At 37.5% G+C, this 15,178-nt stretch overlaps 5 protein-coding genes across 5 annotated transcripts; 3 read left to right on the top strand and 2 right to left on the bottom strand.

The window, feature by feature from the left end:
• Positions 1-360: 360 nt before the first annotated feature.
• On the bottom strand, positions 361-4,208 carry BATDEDRAFT_27211 (uncharacterized protein; the record flags this gene model as incomplete). The annotated part of the gene is made up of 6 exons (XM_006681345.1): positions 361-596; positions 714-927; positions 1,016-1,203; positions 1,272-1,379; positions 1,476-2,789; positions 2,912-4,208. 6 exons carry the CDS (start codon positions 4,206-4,208, stop codon positions 361-363), a joined length of 3,357 nt encoding a protein of 1,118 aa, XP_006681408.1.
• Positions 4,209-4,560: 352 nt separating this feature from the next.
• On the top strand, positions 4,561-8,044 carry BATDEDRAFT_27210 (exosome nuclease subunit RRP6; the record flags this gene model as incomplete). The annotated part of the gene is made up of 7 exons (XM_006681344.1): positions 4,561-4,884; positions 4,994-5,307; positions 5,398-5,584; positions 5,678-5,821; positions 5,901-6,091; positions 6,201-7,449; positions 7,973-8,044. The coding sequence occupies 7 exons, from the start codon at positions 4,561-4,563 to the stop codon at positions 8,042-8,044; spliced, it is 2,481 nt and encodes an 826-aa protein (XP_006681407.1).
• Positions 8,045-8,199: 155 nt separating this feature from the next.
• On the top strand, positions 8,200-9,459 carry BATDEDRAFT_27209 (uncharacterized protein; the record flags this gene model as incomplete). Its single annotated transcript, XM_006681343.1, has 4 exons — positions 8,200-8,323; positions 8,404-8,439; positions 8,735-8,966; positions 9,072-9,459. 4 exons carry the CDS (start codon positions 8,200-8,202, stop codon positions 9,457-9,459), a joined length of 780 nt encoding a protein of 259 aa, XP_006681406.1.
• Positions 9,458-11,208, bottom strand: BATDEDRAFT_32262 (uncharacterized protein). Its single transcript, XM_006681374.1, has 7 exons — positions 11,040-11,208; positions 10,833-10,921; positions 10,588-10,761; positions 10,498-10,526; positions 10,203-10,409; positions 9,767-9,855; positions 9,458-9,699 (listed from the first exon to the last, which is right to left on the bottom strand). Exons 1-7 carry the CDS (start codon positions 11,134-11,136, stop codon positions 9,542-9,544), a joined length of 843 nt encoding a protein of 280 aa, XP_006681437.1. The 5' UTR covers positions 11,137-11,208; the 3' UTR covers positions 9,458-9,541.
• Positions 11,209-11,656: 448 nt separating this feature from the next.
• Positions 11,657-14,763, top strand: BATDEDRAFT_35870 (uncharacterized protein). The gene is made up of 13 exons (XM_006681397.1): positions 11,657-11,697; positions 11,780-11,872; positions 11,958-12,019; positions 12,097-12,232; positions 12,350-12,542; positions 12,606-12,668; positions 12,750-13,162; positions 13,251-13,373; positions 13,432-13,619; positions 13,700-13,888; positions 13,972-14,057; positions 14,145-14,444; positions 14,537-14,763. The coding sequence occupies exons 2-13, from the start codon at positions 11,785-11,787 to the stop codon at positions 14,661-14,663; spliced, it is 1,968 nt and encodes a 655-aa protein (XP_006681460.1). The 5' UTR covers positions 11,657-11,697; positions 11,780-11,784; the 3' UTR covers positions 14,664-14,763.
• Positions 14,764-15,178: the final 415 nt, after the last annotated feature.

The raw sequence follows: 15,178 nt of genomic DNA, 5'->3' as shown, positions 1-15,178 counted from the left end.
GAGCGAATATCTAAATAGACATGATTCTAGCAATCTATTCTTGTGTTTCTTGAACAATCACGTCAATTTACTGATCTGCTGTTTTTATAAATCTCCAATGTCTTTTACATGCAAGTATCTTGGCGTCTACTGGAAAACTGGACAACGATCATGTCATGAAACTGGCTGTTTAGTATACACACCTATTAATCTCTCATTTTACGTGTATACGGCTGAAATAAAACCAATTAAACTTGCCCTACGCTTTTACTAAATTGCTCATTCAGTGTATGACATAATTTATTATCACATTGCCAACAATCAGTTGATTAACCTGTTTAATCAAAAAGGTAGCGCAGCACGAGTAGATAATATAGGGTGTCATGTCTGTCCTTGTTTAAGAAGAGTAGCCAATTTATGCTGTATGTCTGCCTTTTTACTATCAGCCACCATGGCATCAAAAAGCTTATCTCCCATAAGACCCTGCAACTCGAGAATGAGCCTGTTGGTATGATGACACATATCACTTCGATTTTCCTCGAAAAGTTTCACACAGCATGGAACCATATGCTTTCGAATCGCACTTGATAGTTTCAAATGGCCAGCTTTGATCGAGGCTGCATCATGTTGAATTTGATTCAGCATACACAAAACATATAAATTAAAACGCTATTTGATTGTATTTTACACTGACATGAAATCCACAAGCCTACATTAAAACAACTTCAACTTACAACAGAGAATATCTACAATTTGCACCTTGACTTTTGAATTTGTTCCGTAGTGGATAATCGTTATCAGTGCAGGCAAGATAATGGCATCATCTGCTATTTGTAAAAGTGCGTCGATTGCATTGATAGCGGCATTCTGTATAGCTGGATGTGTTGAAGCAAATTGATTTGTAATCATAGATACCAAAGCGGGTATTGCACTGTTGATAGAGGATGACTGTCATGTGAAATGGATGACTATTGATAAATACGGATGGGCTCAAAATCATGGGCAAAACACAGTGCAAATCTATGCAGGCTCTTACATTGAAGCGTGGTATCAAATCAGTCAATGATTTGAGAGACAGTATCCCGACTTTGCTATTTCCATCACGACATCTATCACAATAAACATCCAAAACGAGCTGCATCAACCCACGATCGGTAAGCAACGTGGGTTGATCGTGTAAATATTTGCACAGTTTCTCCATGGATCGATAACGGCCATTCCAATCTAAACCACAAAACACAATGTAATTAAACCCAATCTTTCAGTTTAAAATACAAAGCAGTATCGCTTACCATGAACAGTAGTTTCTTTCAAAATTTCTTTCAAAGTATCTGAATGCTCACTATGACTTGCAACAGATTTTCCCTTTGGTTTGGATTTAAAAGTCGGCAATGTCTTGACTAATTGGAGGTATTAGTTTGGCGCATAAACTTCAAACCCAAAAATGCATTTTACTATACAAATACAAAAGTGCTACTTTGATAGCTATAGTATACCTTGTATCAGATTCTCACTAGACACAGATTCGTCTACCAGATCTTGATTCTTTACTGCAAAACTCGACTTTTTAATCAATTTATTGAGCGTTTCGCGGACTTCAGCAATCTGTGAAATACTCAATGATCTACCCATGGCGCGATCAAACTCTGGACATTGATATAGAATCTGCATAGCCTGCTTCCCAGAATTTCGAGTATCTACAAGCCCATCCTTCATGAGCTGGGCTAGTGCTGGAAGCAACTTATCAGTGTCTCGGATATTTTGAAGAACATGACACAGCTGAGACGTTGACATTTTCTTTAAAACTTGATGGACCAATCGCGATACACGCAGTCGAATAAGTGAGTTTTTATGACTAGCATTTGCAACCAAGGCAACGGCAAGTCTTGCTGGAGGAATAATTTCACAAAACGCTAGTAATGCATGGTCTATTTCTTCAATAATAAACTGATTTCCTTCACCAATCTTTCGTAATAAACTGCTTATTGTTCCATCCAAATGGGGCTCCAGCGTTTTGGATGCAAGCTGATAAATTTTTAAAATGCATTGAATAGCCAGTTTTGATACGGTGGTGCGCAAGTTTTGCAAATTTGCCAATAAAACTAGCAAAATATCTCGATTGTTTGCTGTAAACACAGCGGGATGATCCGAAAAGGCAGTTTGAAGTAAATTCATTGCATCGACAATATCGCACCAATCTTGCGAAGGTTGTAGTTTTGAAATCAAATGCTTTAGATCGCTTTCGCAAAATCGAGATACCTTTGTTTTGGTTTTTTGAATAGACTTTTCGGGTGAATTGTATACATTGTCAGCACACTTGGATGCTGTGGGTATGACCGTCAAAGTTTCGTTGGGTGATATATTTTTGTCCGTTTGTGTCAAACTAATTTGCTTTGTAATCGGCTTTTCGGGCAAGTTGTCGCATGTGACTTTTGTGCATATCTGAAGTGTAGTGTCCATGTTGGATGCAGATGTAAGATTATTTATTGGACTCGCTGCATTGCAAGAAATGAGCGAATCTGTTGATAGTGTAGTGGTTTTGGATTTTCTTTGAAAGCCGGTCGATTCTGACTCTGATTTTAATCTATCATCTCTTGCTGAATGATGCTCAGATGAAACATTGGTCATTGGAGCTAAATTGATAGTATTTGGATCCGAGACTAAAATCTCGGTTGATTCAAGCACAGCAGCTTTTTTTAGCAAATCTTCAATAGCCAAGGAAATGGATTGGTCGTTAGACATTTGCAATCCAAAATTATCATTTTCTGGTTCTAATCTTGCTCTGAGAGAGCGCGGCTTGTGTTTGAAGGCTGTTATATGAAAGGCAATGATTTAGTTTGAAAATGTGCACGATAAGGTAAGCAATTGGTACGCATGATCAATTTACTCGACACGCCCAGAGTATATTTCAAGACAATGAACTGGAAATTACCTTGATTCTGTGGATATTTATATTCTTGATTGTCAAAAAAAATACGTGACGTAATGTGATCAGCCTTTTGTTCATTTTGATTATACGGTAGCTCCTTGATTGGAAAATGACTTGATTTAACTGGGGATTCACTCAGTCTTGAGATTTTGTAACATGGTATATCAGACTCTGATTTTTTCTGCACAAAATCATTTGAAATGATCTGATCGATCTTATTCAACGGATTACGGTCTGCAGTACCTAAACAATTTTGTGAAAATATATGTTTAACTGTTCCATCGCTCGTTAAAAAGGGTAGTTGTTTGTCTAAAAATCGCATTTCAAGTAGCTGGAGCGAATCAGGATCAACACCATGAGTACTTAATGCCAAGATAATTAGCGATTGGCTGGATTTGCTGGCAAGAACCGCACATGCTTCTACAGCAACAAACCTGACTTTTGCTTGGGCATTTTTGAAAACGGGTGCTAAACACTGTGCCAAGAATGGAATATTTAAATCTTGATTTGGAAATGTAAAAAGCGATATAATCAGCATTGTGATGATTTCTTCTCTGACTCGCGGGTTATTATCACTCAAAAGTGGCAAGATACACTCATACACGAACATGGGGTAGGTTGCACGCATTAATTCAATCAACAGTTTTCTGCAGGTTTGACGGATTATAGCTCTAGTATCAGTTAGTAAGTGTGCTAGAGATACCGATAGCTTTGAAACTGCGGCTTGAATATTTGCACCGACCACCTTTAACATTTGCTCAATGACATAAAGCGTAGTAAGAATGACCTTGAAATTGTCGTCACACAGTGAGGGAATCACAAATTCAATAAATGCTTGAATATGAGGTAAAAATGTATCTACATGAATAAGCTGGGTTGAGGCGAGAATTGATTCCATTGCTACAAGCCGCACTTTCCAATTAGATTCTGGCGATTGCAACTGCAAAATATTAATAGATGAAGCAAATCCAAATGAGATGGACTGTGTATTTGAAGTAGAAAAATCAAATGATGAAAGACGTTTTGTTTCCTCGACAGTAATAGGGTTTTTTGCATGGTTGAAAGACATGGTAGAATCCGTGTGAATTGTAGAAAGACTTGAAGAATCTAGCAATGGACATATAGACGAAGAAAACTTGCAATGGTCACGATTCAACTGACCAAAGGTATTTTTTTTGGAGATGGCAGGCACTATTGAAACTAGCTTGGACTGTGGCTGTTTGGTATCAAATGGAATAGAAAGGTAAGCATGATTTTTTGCAAAACTGGCAGATTCAGCGAGTTGAATAGCCTGTTGCATATTATAAACAACAATTGAGTTTAATGGATATTCTTGGTGTTTAAGAATCAAAAACACAGTTGATAGTCGAGAATAAACTTGATTTCGTGTTTGAACAATTGTAATCTCGATATTCTCGAATTGTTGAAATGAATTCTGGCAAATCACTCAAACTCGAGTGTATAGAATGTCATCAGTCTGCCAATTCAGTATGAAAACAGTGAGTTTGACCTTTCAACTAAAGTCAAGAATAGTGCAATGTTATCTACACAAATCAGACAAGCGTTTGCATCTTTTATTTTTTTATTGCTGGCTGAAGTTTTTGGAAAAATTGCTGGAAAAAAGTTGACCCAACTCTGCAATCAGTAACATTATGGGGTCTGACAATGAAGACTTTGCTAAAAAACAACAGGATCTTCTGAGCTCACTGGCTCGTTTAACCAAGGCCTCCCAGTTTGTTAATCCAGCAGATGTTATGTTTCTTAGGTCATCCTCAAATTCCATTGCAAACTCGATAGATGCAACTTCAAATGCACTACTAAGTGCATTGAAACAGACAACTGCATATGCACGTCTTTCTGCTCTGCCCTCTGAAGATGACCCAATGCATGCTAAAAAACCTCAACTCTCGGGAGAAGATGTCATTGATCGATTTGATTTGATTGTAGATGTGATTGACGATTTGTTGGAGAAAACGGTATGTTTTTTCGATTTTTGAAGAGCAAACTAATCTGCTATTCTACTAGATTGATGATGCACCACATACAATGGACTCTAACTTTATTCATTACATATTTGAATTTTAGGATGTTTATTTGGATACTCTTAAAAAGACTCCCAAAAGTATACTCGAGTCTGCCTCCAATACAATCTCAACCAATCCAAGTGGAAACTCTACAAGTTCATTTGCTTTACCAAAAGCCTATGGAAATCATCGTCCTCAACTTGGTTTTCAAGATAAAATCGACAATTCATTTGCTCCATTTATTCCTCGAATTCAATATAAACCTCATGCAAAAATCCCGCTTGATTTGACCTTGGTCAAGGCACCAATCAGTTCTTCCAATTTAAAATTTCAATCCGAAGACTCTGTGGATAGTCATGAAAATCAACTTTATTGGTATGCTGTATTTACTGCGATTTATTATCTCTGTATATTCAATGTTTGGTGACTTTTAGCCGTGCTGACATTGTAAATGCTCTTATCAAGTGTGCAGCATCCTTATCGATCTGAAATTGAAACTATTCAGTACCCTGTGGTATACTTTAAACAGCATCCCGAAGAGATCTATCGATCCTTGGAGTCCACTCCGCTTACATGGATTGACACACCAGACAAACTCGAAACACTGTGCAGTATCCTAGAAGGTGTTACAGAATTTGCAGTCGACTTGGAGGTACTATTATCAATGTGTATACAATGTTGGAATGTCCATTGACTGTGATTGTATATATTCTCTGTCCATATTTAACAAATGTATCGTGAATAGCATCATGATTTTAGATCCTACCAGGGATTTACATGTTTAATGCAGATTTCGACAAGAACTGAAGACTTTTTAGTGGATACCTTGATTCTTCGAAACTCGCTGCATGCATTGAATACAAGCTTTGCAAATCCTCAGATAGTAAAGGTGTGGGCTTGAGTGAAATGAAATACTCTCAAATAGATGTGTTGTCAATTATATGCTAACGCCATGATGATAATTTTAGGTGTTTCATGGTGCAGAAATGGATATTCAATGGCTTCAAAGAGATTTTGGCGTTTATGTAGTTGATCTTTTTGATACATATCACGCATCCCATGCATTGGAGCTAGAGGGCCATAGTTTAGCCTTTCTCCTCAAGTATTATTGTGATGTAGTTACTGACAAAAGATATCAATTGGCTGATTGGCGTATACGGTAAGTGACTGAATATTTGGGCACCAAAGTCTGTATTTTGACAGAGATCCGTCGTGTATGTATTAACACTACTATATGTACTATCGATCTCAAATGGCACGCTTCTCAGTCCCCTTCCAAAAGAAATGGTTCATTATGCTCGCATGGATACGCACTATTTGCTTTACATTTTTGACCGAATGCGAAACGAACTGCTGAACAAGTCGAATCCCGAAACTCACAATCTAATGCATGTTACTTTAGAGCGTTCTGGATTAACCTCCTTGAACACTTATCAAAAAGCGCCTTACTGTAAGGATGGTCTAAGCCCAAATGGGTGGAGGTCATTGCTTAATCGACTCAAAATTTCATTCAATGAGGAGAATTTGGCAGTATTCAAGGCCATCCATGAATGGAGGGATCGTATTGCTCGAAAAGAAGACGAGTCCTTACGATTTGTTCTTCCCAACCACATGTTGCAAACTCTGTCTCGAGTAATGCCCACAGATGGACCCGCTGTTGTTGCATGCTGCTCCCCAACTCCATCGCTTGTCCGTCTCTACTCCAAAGAGCTTGCTCATCTTATTTTTCAAACTGTGAACACCGTGCGACAACTAACTACGATGAAAAACAATGCGGCAAAAAATATCTTATCTCAAGCTACTAGCGAATCTGATACTGCTGCAGCACCTGTGCATATTCGATTTGACGATACTGTTACTAAACAAACCATCTATCCACAGACTTCTTTGGCAAAATCAGATGCCAAGTCTGATAATACTGCTAGCAACATAGATCTTACTTGCCCAGAATCGTCTACTTTATGTCCTATGAATACACATTTACAATTATCTTGCGAAAAACGATCTCATGGCTCAATTCTTGTACATGCTACAAAAAATTCGCGTCTGTTTACTTCCAAGCCAGTTGATGTTGGTAATCTATCCAGCCAGTCCGCATTGGCTATAGATCACGCAGCTAGAATCCGTTCGCGGCTTGTTTTGCAATCGCCTGCATATACAGAAGCAACTCCCAAAAAACCTTTTGAACCGGACACCCCTTCATTGAAAGCTGCAGTTGTGACTGCTACAGTTGATTCGTCTGATCCCAAAACTGATCCAATTGAATCTGATGCACCAGCACCCAACGTAGATGATCACACCCTGGATATTGCAAATGTGGATACACTAACAGTGGCTCGTTCAAAACCTAACAAGACCAACAAAAGACAAAGAAAGAGTGCAGTTGAGACTGATGATGTTAAGCAAGCATTTACTCCCTTTGATTACAGTGTAAATGAAGCTAGCTCTGCTACCACTCACAAGCAATCTCGTCCTCAAGAGGTCTACTCACCCTTTGGTGAAATTGTAACAAAAAGGGTACGTTGATTTTATTAATCATATTCACGTAAATGGAATACTTGTATCTCTGTGACTGCCTCTCTTTTGCAATAGACAATGGTTGAATATTCCCTACTAAAAATTGGCTTTAATGGGCATTCTCAATTCTTTTAAACACAATGCTCATCATATGATGCACACACAATCAAGCCATATCCTTTTTCTTTTTTAGTCATGCATTATATGATCACCAGAAACATTCATTGCAATTCAGATATTGGGTTTGATTGTTTTCAAAAAACTCGTATCTGTTGTATCTTGGAATCTTGTACATTTGCGCTCTAGTTCAAAAGAACAATGATTGTATGTCTTGGGAATGTAGCTGTTTTCATGCTCAACACCAATACTGTTCAGTGAATTCTATCAGTCATTCCATAAGATTGGCTGTTTATTATACGTTTTGGCATCCCTGTTTAGTTGTCCATTTTACGTCAATACGACGACAGTGCAAATTGATATTGATATTGAAATTGTTTAAATGTTTACAATCAACTTTCTGTAGAACAAGCCAATTCGATCTCGGATTCACCGCAAATCAGGATCAAAGTCGAAAACATTTAAATCTTCCAACTAACTACCTTGTTAAACCTGCTCATCATTTGAAATATAAGACTTGGAACAATTGAATCATGTTTTTCCAAGACAGCACCAGAAACAGTCTATTCATTGCTGATACATTGCCATGTTGGGCCAATTTCAATAAATATGCTATAATATTACTGTCATCACATGACCATATACTTGGATGATTTTTTGGCTTGGGAAGAAACTTCAACTTTTTTAAACAAACTTTTGATGTTCCATCCCATTCGAGAAGGAAACAGAGGAGGACAAGGACTGTTTAAATGGGATGGTGGGTGGCTGTCTTGTTGATATACATGATAATACTATATTGGTTTATGCAATAATACTAATTTGAACTTTTGAAGCTAGATGTCAAGGATGACAAGCATCGAGAAAACTATCTTGGTAATTCGGTGAAAGCGTCGGTTGGAAGGCAAGTTTCAACCTTTATCTCAGTATATATTTTCAGTAGAAATATGATACAAAAGTTTGGATACTTTGTGATGGATTGCTTTGGGATCAAACTATGAATTGTTGCTGACGCTTTTTAAATTGTCATTATTATATGTGCATGTTATCAGATGGCAAAATAACAAAGGTTTAGTCACAGTCGTGGGTTTATTTCAGACTCAGTTTTATCTGATAGGGTAGCTTAATTCCTAATATTGCTATTCTAAAAATACATTTTCTTTACATATAGCCTTGGACTGGTACAGTAGAAACTCTGACCCAAACTCTGCAGAGGTACAACAGAGTGAGCTAGCAGAGATCAAGCGGTTGGAAGAGGAGGCTTTGACAGAGGCTTTGGGAGGCCGGGTCTACCGGAAAAAAGAACTCCACATGTCCCGACAAGAACTCCAGCGAATCATTCCAAAAGACCTAGGACCAAGTGCAGATGTTGAGGACAAGATTTCCGGAATTGGCTTTGGAGGGTAAGTTGATTATAGTTTAACCATCTCTGATTAACATCTGCAGACTAGGTATATAGTCAGCAAAGTATATCTCAATATTAAGTTGAAATATTGACGCAACAATAGATCTGGCATGCAAGGACTGGCTCGCAGCACATTGGTGCTCGATTCTACAAATATCAGCAGTGGCTCATTGGCATCAGCACCAGTTGATGGCGGATCTGTCAAAGAAGCTAGAAATGGCAAAACATTTACGCAGCCATCTCACTCTTTGACCTCGGATGTTCATTTGGAGTTTAAAAACAAGCGTGACAAGAAGGATAAAAAGCATAAAAAGGACAAGGTTCACAAAAAAGAAAAGTCATCTCGTTCAATCAAATCCCATCGCTCAGATCACTCGTCAAGGCGTGTCCGCGAACAGCATTCTACGGATGATAGGTTGGACAAACGCTCCTCTGAGAACAGAAGAAAGCGCAACGATTATGATGATTCTCGTGAAACCCCCCGAAATTAATTACTAAAAATAGCATAATTCATTTCAACAGTAGATACGTTTGGCTCTAGCTTATCATAATCTAGTTAGTGCAAAAATGATTTTACAAATCATCGCTAGGTAGTTCGTGGGCATTCCACCTGTCTCTGACACTGTACTCGTCATAAAATTCATTGTCACTATCCTCATCATCGCTTGCAGTATCTTCATAGTGCAAGCCCTCGTCTTCGTCTGGATAGTCGTTGGCATAGTAGTCTTCAGCTAAAGGGTTGAGGTTAGAATATGCACAAAACTATAGGAAACAAATACTTTAGTGAAAACACGCTACCATTTGAGTCTTGCGAGTCTAAATCAGTATCGGACTCGGAATGGTCATCGTTTGTAAAAAGGTCTAAAAGATCTCCGTTTTCCACCCCTCTGAAATATGTCACGGATCGTCATCATATGTTACAATAGTATTCACATAAAATAAAACGCAGAGTAAATAACAGAATGCATAATAAACCTCCAGTCTCATCAAACGCAAACGGTTGGTGCCAGTCTCCTCATTTTTGTATAGCAAATTCAAAAAAGATGGTTTCAATTCAAAACTATAGTTTGTGTCATGATGGACGCTGTCTGAGTTGAGAATGTCTAAAGTCAATTTGTAATAGGAAACGCAGTGGAATTCAACCACTGTCTCACAAAGCAGACTGCAGAATCGTGTTTTGTTTTATAAATGGCTGTAACAAGAACAAAAAGATTGTAAAAGAAATTGTACTTACAAAGTTGCCACTTTGCTGGACTGAAGAGCAGTGCCGACACGACCTCCCTCATCGTAATAGTACAGATCGTATACATCATCTTCCTGGACTGTATAGTCTGCCTGTAAAGGAATATTGGCAGACTTTGCTGCTTCTGATCCTTCGGAAAGGTTTAAATACTCTCTAACCATAGGCAATAAGTTGCAAACTATCTCATCGCGCATGTTACTATATATAGATTAATACTAGTTATTAGAACTTTAAACATGGTTGAACAAAAGCAAACTTGGATATATTGCATGCAAATAGTCCTCACTCATCAGTGTCTTTATGAATATCAATCACCTAAAATTTCAAAAATAAATATCAATATTATTATGAGCAGCTAGTAAGAACCATTTCTTACATTCAAGGTGCCATTCATAAATGACTTTCTATTCTGTTCAACAATTCGGTAGCGAGCAGCTTTGGCCTCGGCCAACTTAGATGATACCAAGACTTCTTTTCTGCGATCCAAAGCCGATACACTAGCATGTTTTGGAGAGTTTCGTAACCTTGATGCAAGCCTCTCGATGGTGTTCTGATCATTACAGCACCTATTAGGACTCTTCAACCTAAGAAAGTGTATTGAACACAAGCGTATAAACATACCGTTAGTGGGGTAGAGTCATTCGTCGTAGACTGTTTTAAATCAAGATGATCCGACTCGACTGAATCCAATAGTTTAAAGACTCGAGCATCTACAAAACACAAGTCAGTATTCAAGTACAATGACTTGCTTATCCAACTCTACTCTGAACAGTCTACATTCTTTTGAATCATGTAAACCGTATCCATAAATTCAACCTGGACAAATACCTGCTACTGCTTTGAGTCGCTTATCTTTGCCCGAGTGTGCAACAAGCAGTGTATCAATAGGGTCTTCGTTTCTCTTGCGCTTTATCCGAAGAAGCATCATTGTTGAAGGCTTCTCATTATACTTTGTTAAATCCTGTTTTATGTCACTCCCTATTGAAGCCATTGTACTTGGATAGATTTTAATCAAAGTTTTAAAAAGTTGAAAAATCGGCAAGACTCGCTACTAAAAACCCGACTTGCTCGAATCCTGTCCAACCAGACAGTGTGCTGGACAGAGATGAAATCTTGCTAATAGTGCCAATTGTTGGTCATCTTGCTATACAATCTTATATTAAAACCATGGTGACAAGATCTTTCTCACTACCGGATCGATGCAACCGACTCGTGTACACACGCATTTATGGTGCCTACATGTTTAAAGCGCTGCGTATACTCTGCTTTTCAGTAAAGTAGACTACAAGGTGGATATTATCAATCATCACGCGAAATTGCCATCCACAAAAATTAGCTTTCTAACCTTATTGCAGCACCCTCCACACCTGCTATTGTGATTTTTTACTTTACACAAAATCATCCAATTACATTTCCTGGTTCTTTTTTGAAAAACCCACGCTATAGTAAATCGTCTATTACAAGCATACACATTTCTCTGGCTCAAGTAGGTAGAAACCCTCTCGAAAGCCAATCTTGAATATAAACATCAGATGCTCATCAAAAGTGCACCTTGCGCATTAAAATAGATAATATGGACATACTTGATTTAGACGATGTGATCAAGGTAGTCTGTGAATCAATTTCCAAAAATAAGCGCTTTTCAGAACTATCTCATTTAGGTAAACCTCGAACATAATATTGATTTTCACTACCATATTTCCATGCTATGCATGTCGTAACAACTAACGCATATCTAATGATTAGAGCTTTGTGATCTATGGAAAGGCATGTCTCGGTATATCACTGGTCAGCTTATCATCAAAAAGGTTGGTTGGAAACTAGCACATAATGGCTTTTTAATCTATTATAGCAAGATTGTAATACTAACTAAATCGGATCACAGTCTACGAATATTCCTGGCATTGGAGGCTTTTTTATTAAAAAAAATATTGAATCGCCTGGATATCATGTCTACTTTTCTCCATCACGATCATGGAACAAGATTACAGGACTTCGATTGAATCAAATCGCTTCAACAGGTATAATATATGTCTAAATTCCATTGAACATGTTTATCTTGATCTCATACCGCTATAATCCATAAATTTCTACTGATTCTTTTTTGCTCTACTCTGATTCTCAACATTGTAATCTAGGTTCCTGTGTTGCAGAGTCTATGAATTTCTCCTTGGTCGCGCAGCTAACTGGTTTTCAGAGAGATCTTATTGAGGCAGGTTTAAAAGATATAGTTCATGGACTTTTTAAAGTGCTCAAGCGAGGATCTACTGTAAATCTTGCATTTGGTCAGCTTGGTCGGATGAGCATGCAAAGCCACAGTATCAAATTTCGGTAACCAATAGGTTTACAGGGATTTATTATTGAAATTATAGATTGCTCATTTTGTTTCTGTAGATTTTCTCAAGGAATTCTCAAAACACTTAATGACGACAAAACTGAGAGCCATTTAAACTCAACGTAAATGTTGCCCATGATTCCAGTTTGCTTGATAGCTTTGGTTTCAATTCAACCCTAATTTTCATAGAAACTACTTTATAGATGCTCCCCACATCAAAATCTAAATGCTATGGCTTCTGGTAGCCAACCAAAGCTTGAGCCCATACTCCCAGGCAGACATTCTCCTACCGAGACACGCAGTCTGGATCCATCATCCAATTCTTTGGTGCAATCCACTCTACCATTATCTAGCCAAGTAGATACATCAGAAAACAATGCGATTTCAATGCTATCTGGTACAAGTAGACCTCAGTCAGATCTACCAGAGGCATCAAAGTTGCGCACGTTAGAAATGACTACAGTGAACGAAGCCTCACAGCCAGTAAACGCGGGAATAGCTGCTGCCAATACATTATCAATTGAAACACCATCCTCATATGACAACTTGGCTGGAAAGTCAGAATACCCCATCAATGGTGCCATCAACGCTCATAATCAACAGACAGAGTCTTGTGGTTTGTTATCATGCCTTTTGTATAGGATAATTGCTGAATTCTGTTTAGGTTTATTCAACACGACTTTTGATGTAATTAATTTATACAGACAATGAAACGTTTCCAAATACTGATATTTCTGCAGCTACTGATGAGCTTGATGAGGCTGCGTGCAAGTTGAAAAAATTGGAAGAGCTTATTGACAAGACATTTTCAATTGATTCAAGAAATGGTAAACCTGTAGATTTCCAACAACTATTTTAAAATTGTATTAACATACGCCATGTTAGTGTTGACTCATACACATAGCCACTCGGGAAATAGACTCTGGACAAACCACAAATGTCCAATCTGTCGCACAAAACAAATCTCGTTTGAAAAAAACCGTGACATTCAAAGACAAACTGAACAGGAGCATGATAGAATGCTACTACACTTATCTCTTGAACTTGATAAAGATTTCATCAAAACAAAAAAGGTATTACACATGAATTAGATGCAACTACATAACAAGTATTTACGTTATTCATTCATGCACGTTTCTAATAATAATCATAGGATGCGGAGCGCACAAAATTGAAGAATGCAATTAGTACTGCTCATTATAATCACCTGAAAGCTATGGAAAAACGTCAAGAATTTTATCAACGAGTGACTCTTCCAGTAGGCAATCTGTTTGAAAATCGCGAAGTCAAACGAGACCCAATTCTACTTCAGCAAACTCTTGCTTTAGATCTTAAACAACAGGTATATACTATAGCACTAATAGTTTTGATTGTCAAATCATTTGAATGTATATTGGCAGATCATCAAACTTACCAAATATATAGCTGGAATCCAAGCAGGCTCGATTATTGGATTTGCATGCTCAACAAGAATTGGAGGATCGAATTAGCAACGATACTCTTATTAAAGAGTATGTGATTTGGATAGACCCATGCTCGATTCTCTTAAATAAATGGCACTGTGCTAATCTCTGTAAAATATATGCAAATTCATGCAGGATTAAAGCAGCCGAGCTTCAAAATCATTTGGAAAAATCTAAACGCTGCATGGCTCAACAAAAAGCACTATCAGAGCAAATTCGGTTACGCCAGTCCGACAAAGACCCATTAGAAAATGTGGTTTTTGATAATCCATTTGCAAGAAGCGAAAGTTTAATGGTTTTGTATCAGAAAGAAAAGGCAAAGCAACTATATCAAGAGCAGATGGCAATTGTGCGCCAAAGACGCGAGTATGCTCATAAAGTTACTGAAATTGAAAAACGACACTCTTTGGATCGTCTTGCAATATCACGAAAAGAGTATGTTTGGGCGGTTTTAAATTTAGCAATTCTATCTAGTTGGTTTGAATTTACAAACATTCGGGCTCATTATGTATGTTGATATTTTTTAGACTTGAGAAAGATCTTCAATCGATAAAACAGGGAAAAGTATTTGCTCGAAAAGGACTTGAATCATACTGGGCAGATCAGGTCTTATGGAAACGCAAGCTTAGCGTTGAGCTTGAACATAATAGTTGATACTAATTTCAGCCTAATGCACTTCACATTAAATCTAACTGTCATTTGCTTGACAGAGTCAATATTGCGATACTAATAAAGCGCATTTTATTTTATACCGTCAAGATCTTGTTATTTCAATACAAGTTTGAATTGCATTAATGATATTATGGCATATCAATCACCAAATACTTAATTGAGCATGTTCTTGAAAACGTTTGACACCAAATCACAATTTTTTTCGAGTAACTCTAAACTTGACAAACTATATAGTTAAGCATTCTAGTCTTGAGAAGTATTCTGAAAATGCGATTCCGCTTTTTAAATTTTCATAAACTCCATACAGTGGTTTATAGTAATTTGAAACAATTATTCAGACAAGATTTACAACATACTTGAATCGCAATATAACAACTTGTACATGACTATCATTTTTTTACAATTTGAAAGCAATGGTTTATTGAAGTTTCTGGTTCTTTGTTTGAGCATCAATATTTTCATCAACTGTTACACTCTATGATGGTTGGTCAACAGCG

The sequence above is a fragment of the Batrachochytrium dendrobatidis genome, assembly GCF_000203795.2.
Source record: "Batrachochytrium dendrobatidis JAM81 unplaced genomic scaffold BATDEscaffold_12, whole genome shotgun sequence".
Taxonomy (NCBI): Eukaryota; Fungi; Chytridiomycota; class Chytridiomycetes; order Rhizophydiales; genus Batrachochytrium; species Batrachochytrium dendrobatidis.
The sequence above is the reverse complement of the archived record's forward strand: the minus strand, read 5'-3'. Positions and strand labels throughout refer to the sequence as shown.

Bases quoted from the DNA above. Each gene is read 5' to 3' on its own strand.
- BATDEDRAFT_32262 (XM_006681374.1), bottom strand. From the start codon at position 11,136: ATGCTTCTTCGGATAAAGCGCAAGAGAAACGAAGACCCTATTGATACA. The intron at 10,922-11,039 runs GTATTTGTCCAG...TGTGTTTTGTAG, and splicing joins GCGACTCAAAGCAGTAGCAG to ATGCTCGAGTCTTTAAACTA. The intron at 9,856-10,202 runs GTAAGTACAATT...GACATATTTCAG, and splicing joins TCCAGCAAAGTGGCAACTTT to AGGGGTGGAAAACGGAGATC.
- BATDEDRAFT_35870 (XM_006681397.1), top strand. From the start codon at position 11,785: ATGGACATACTTGATTTAGACGATGTGATCAAGGTAGTCTGTGAATCA. The intron at 12,233-12,349 runs GTATAATATATG...ATTGTAATCTAG, and splicing joins GAATCAAATCGCTTCAACAG to GTTCCTGTGTTGCAGAGTCT. The intron at 12,669-12,749 runs GTAAATGTTGCC...ACTACTTTATAG, and splicing joins GAGAGCCATTTAAACTCAAC to ATGCTCCCCACATCAAAATC.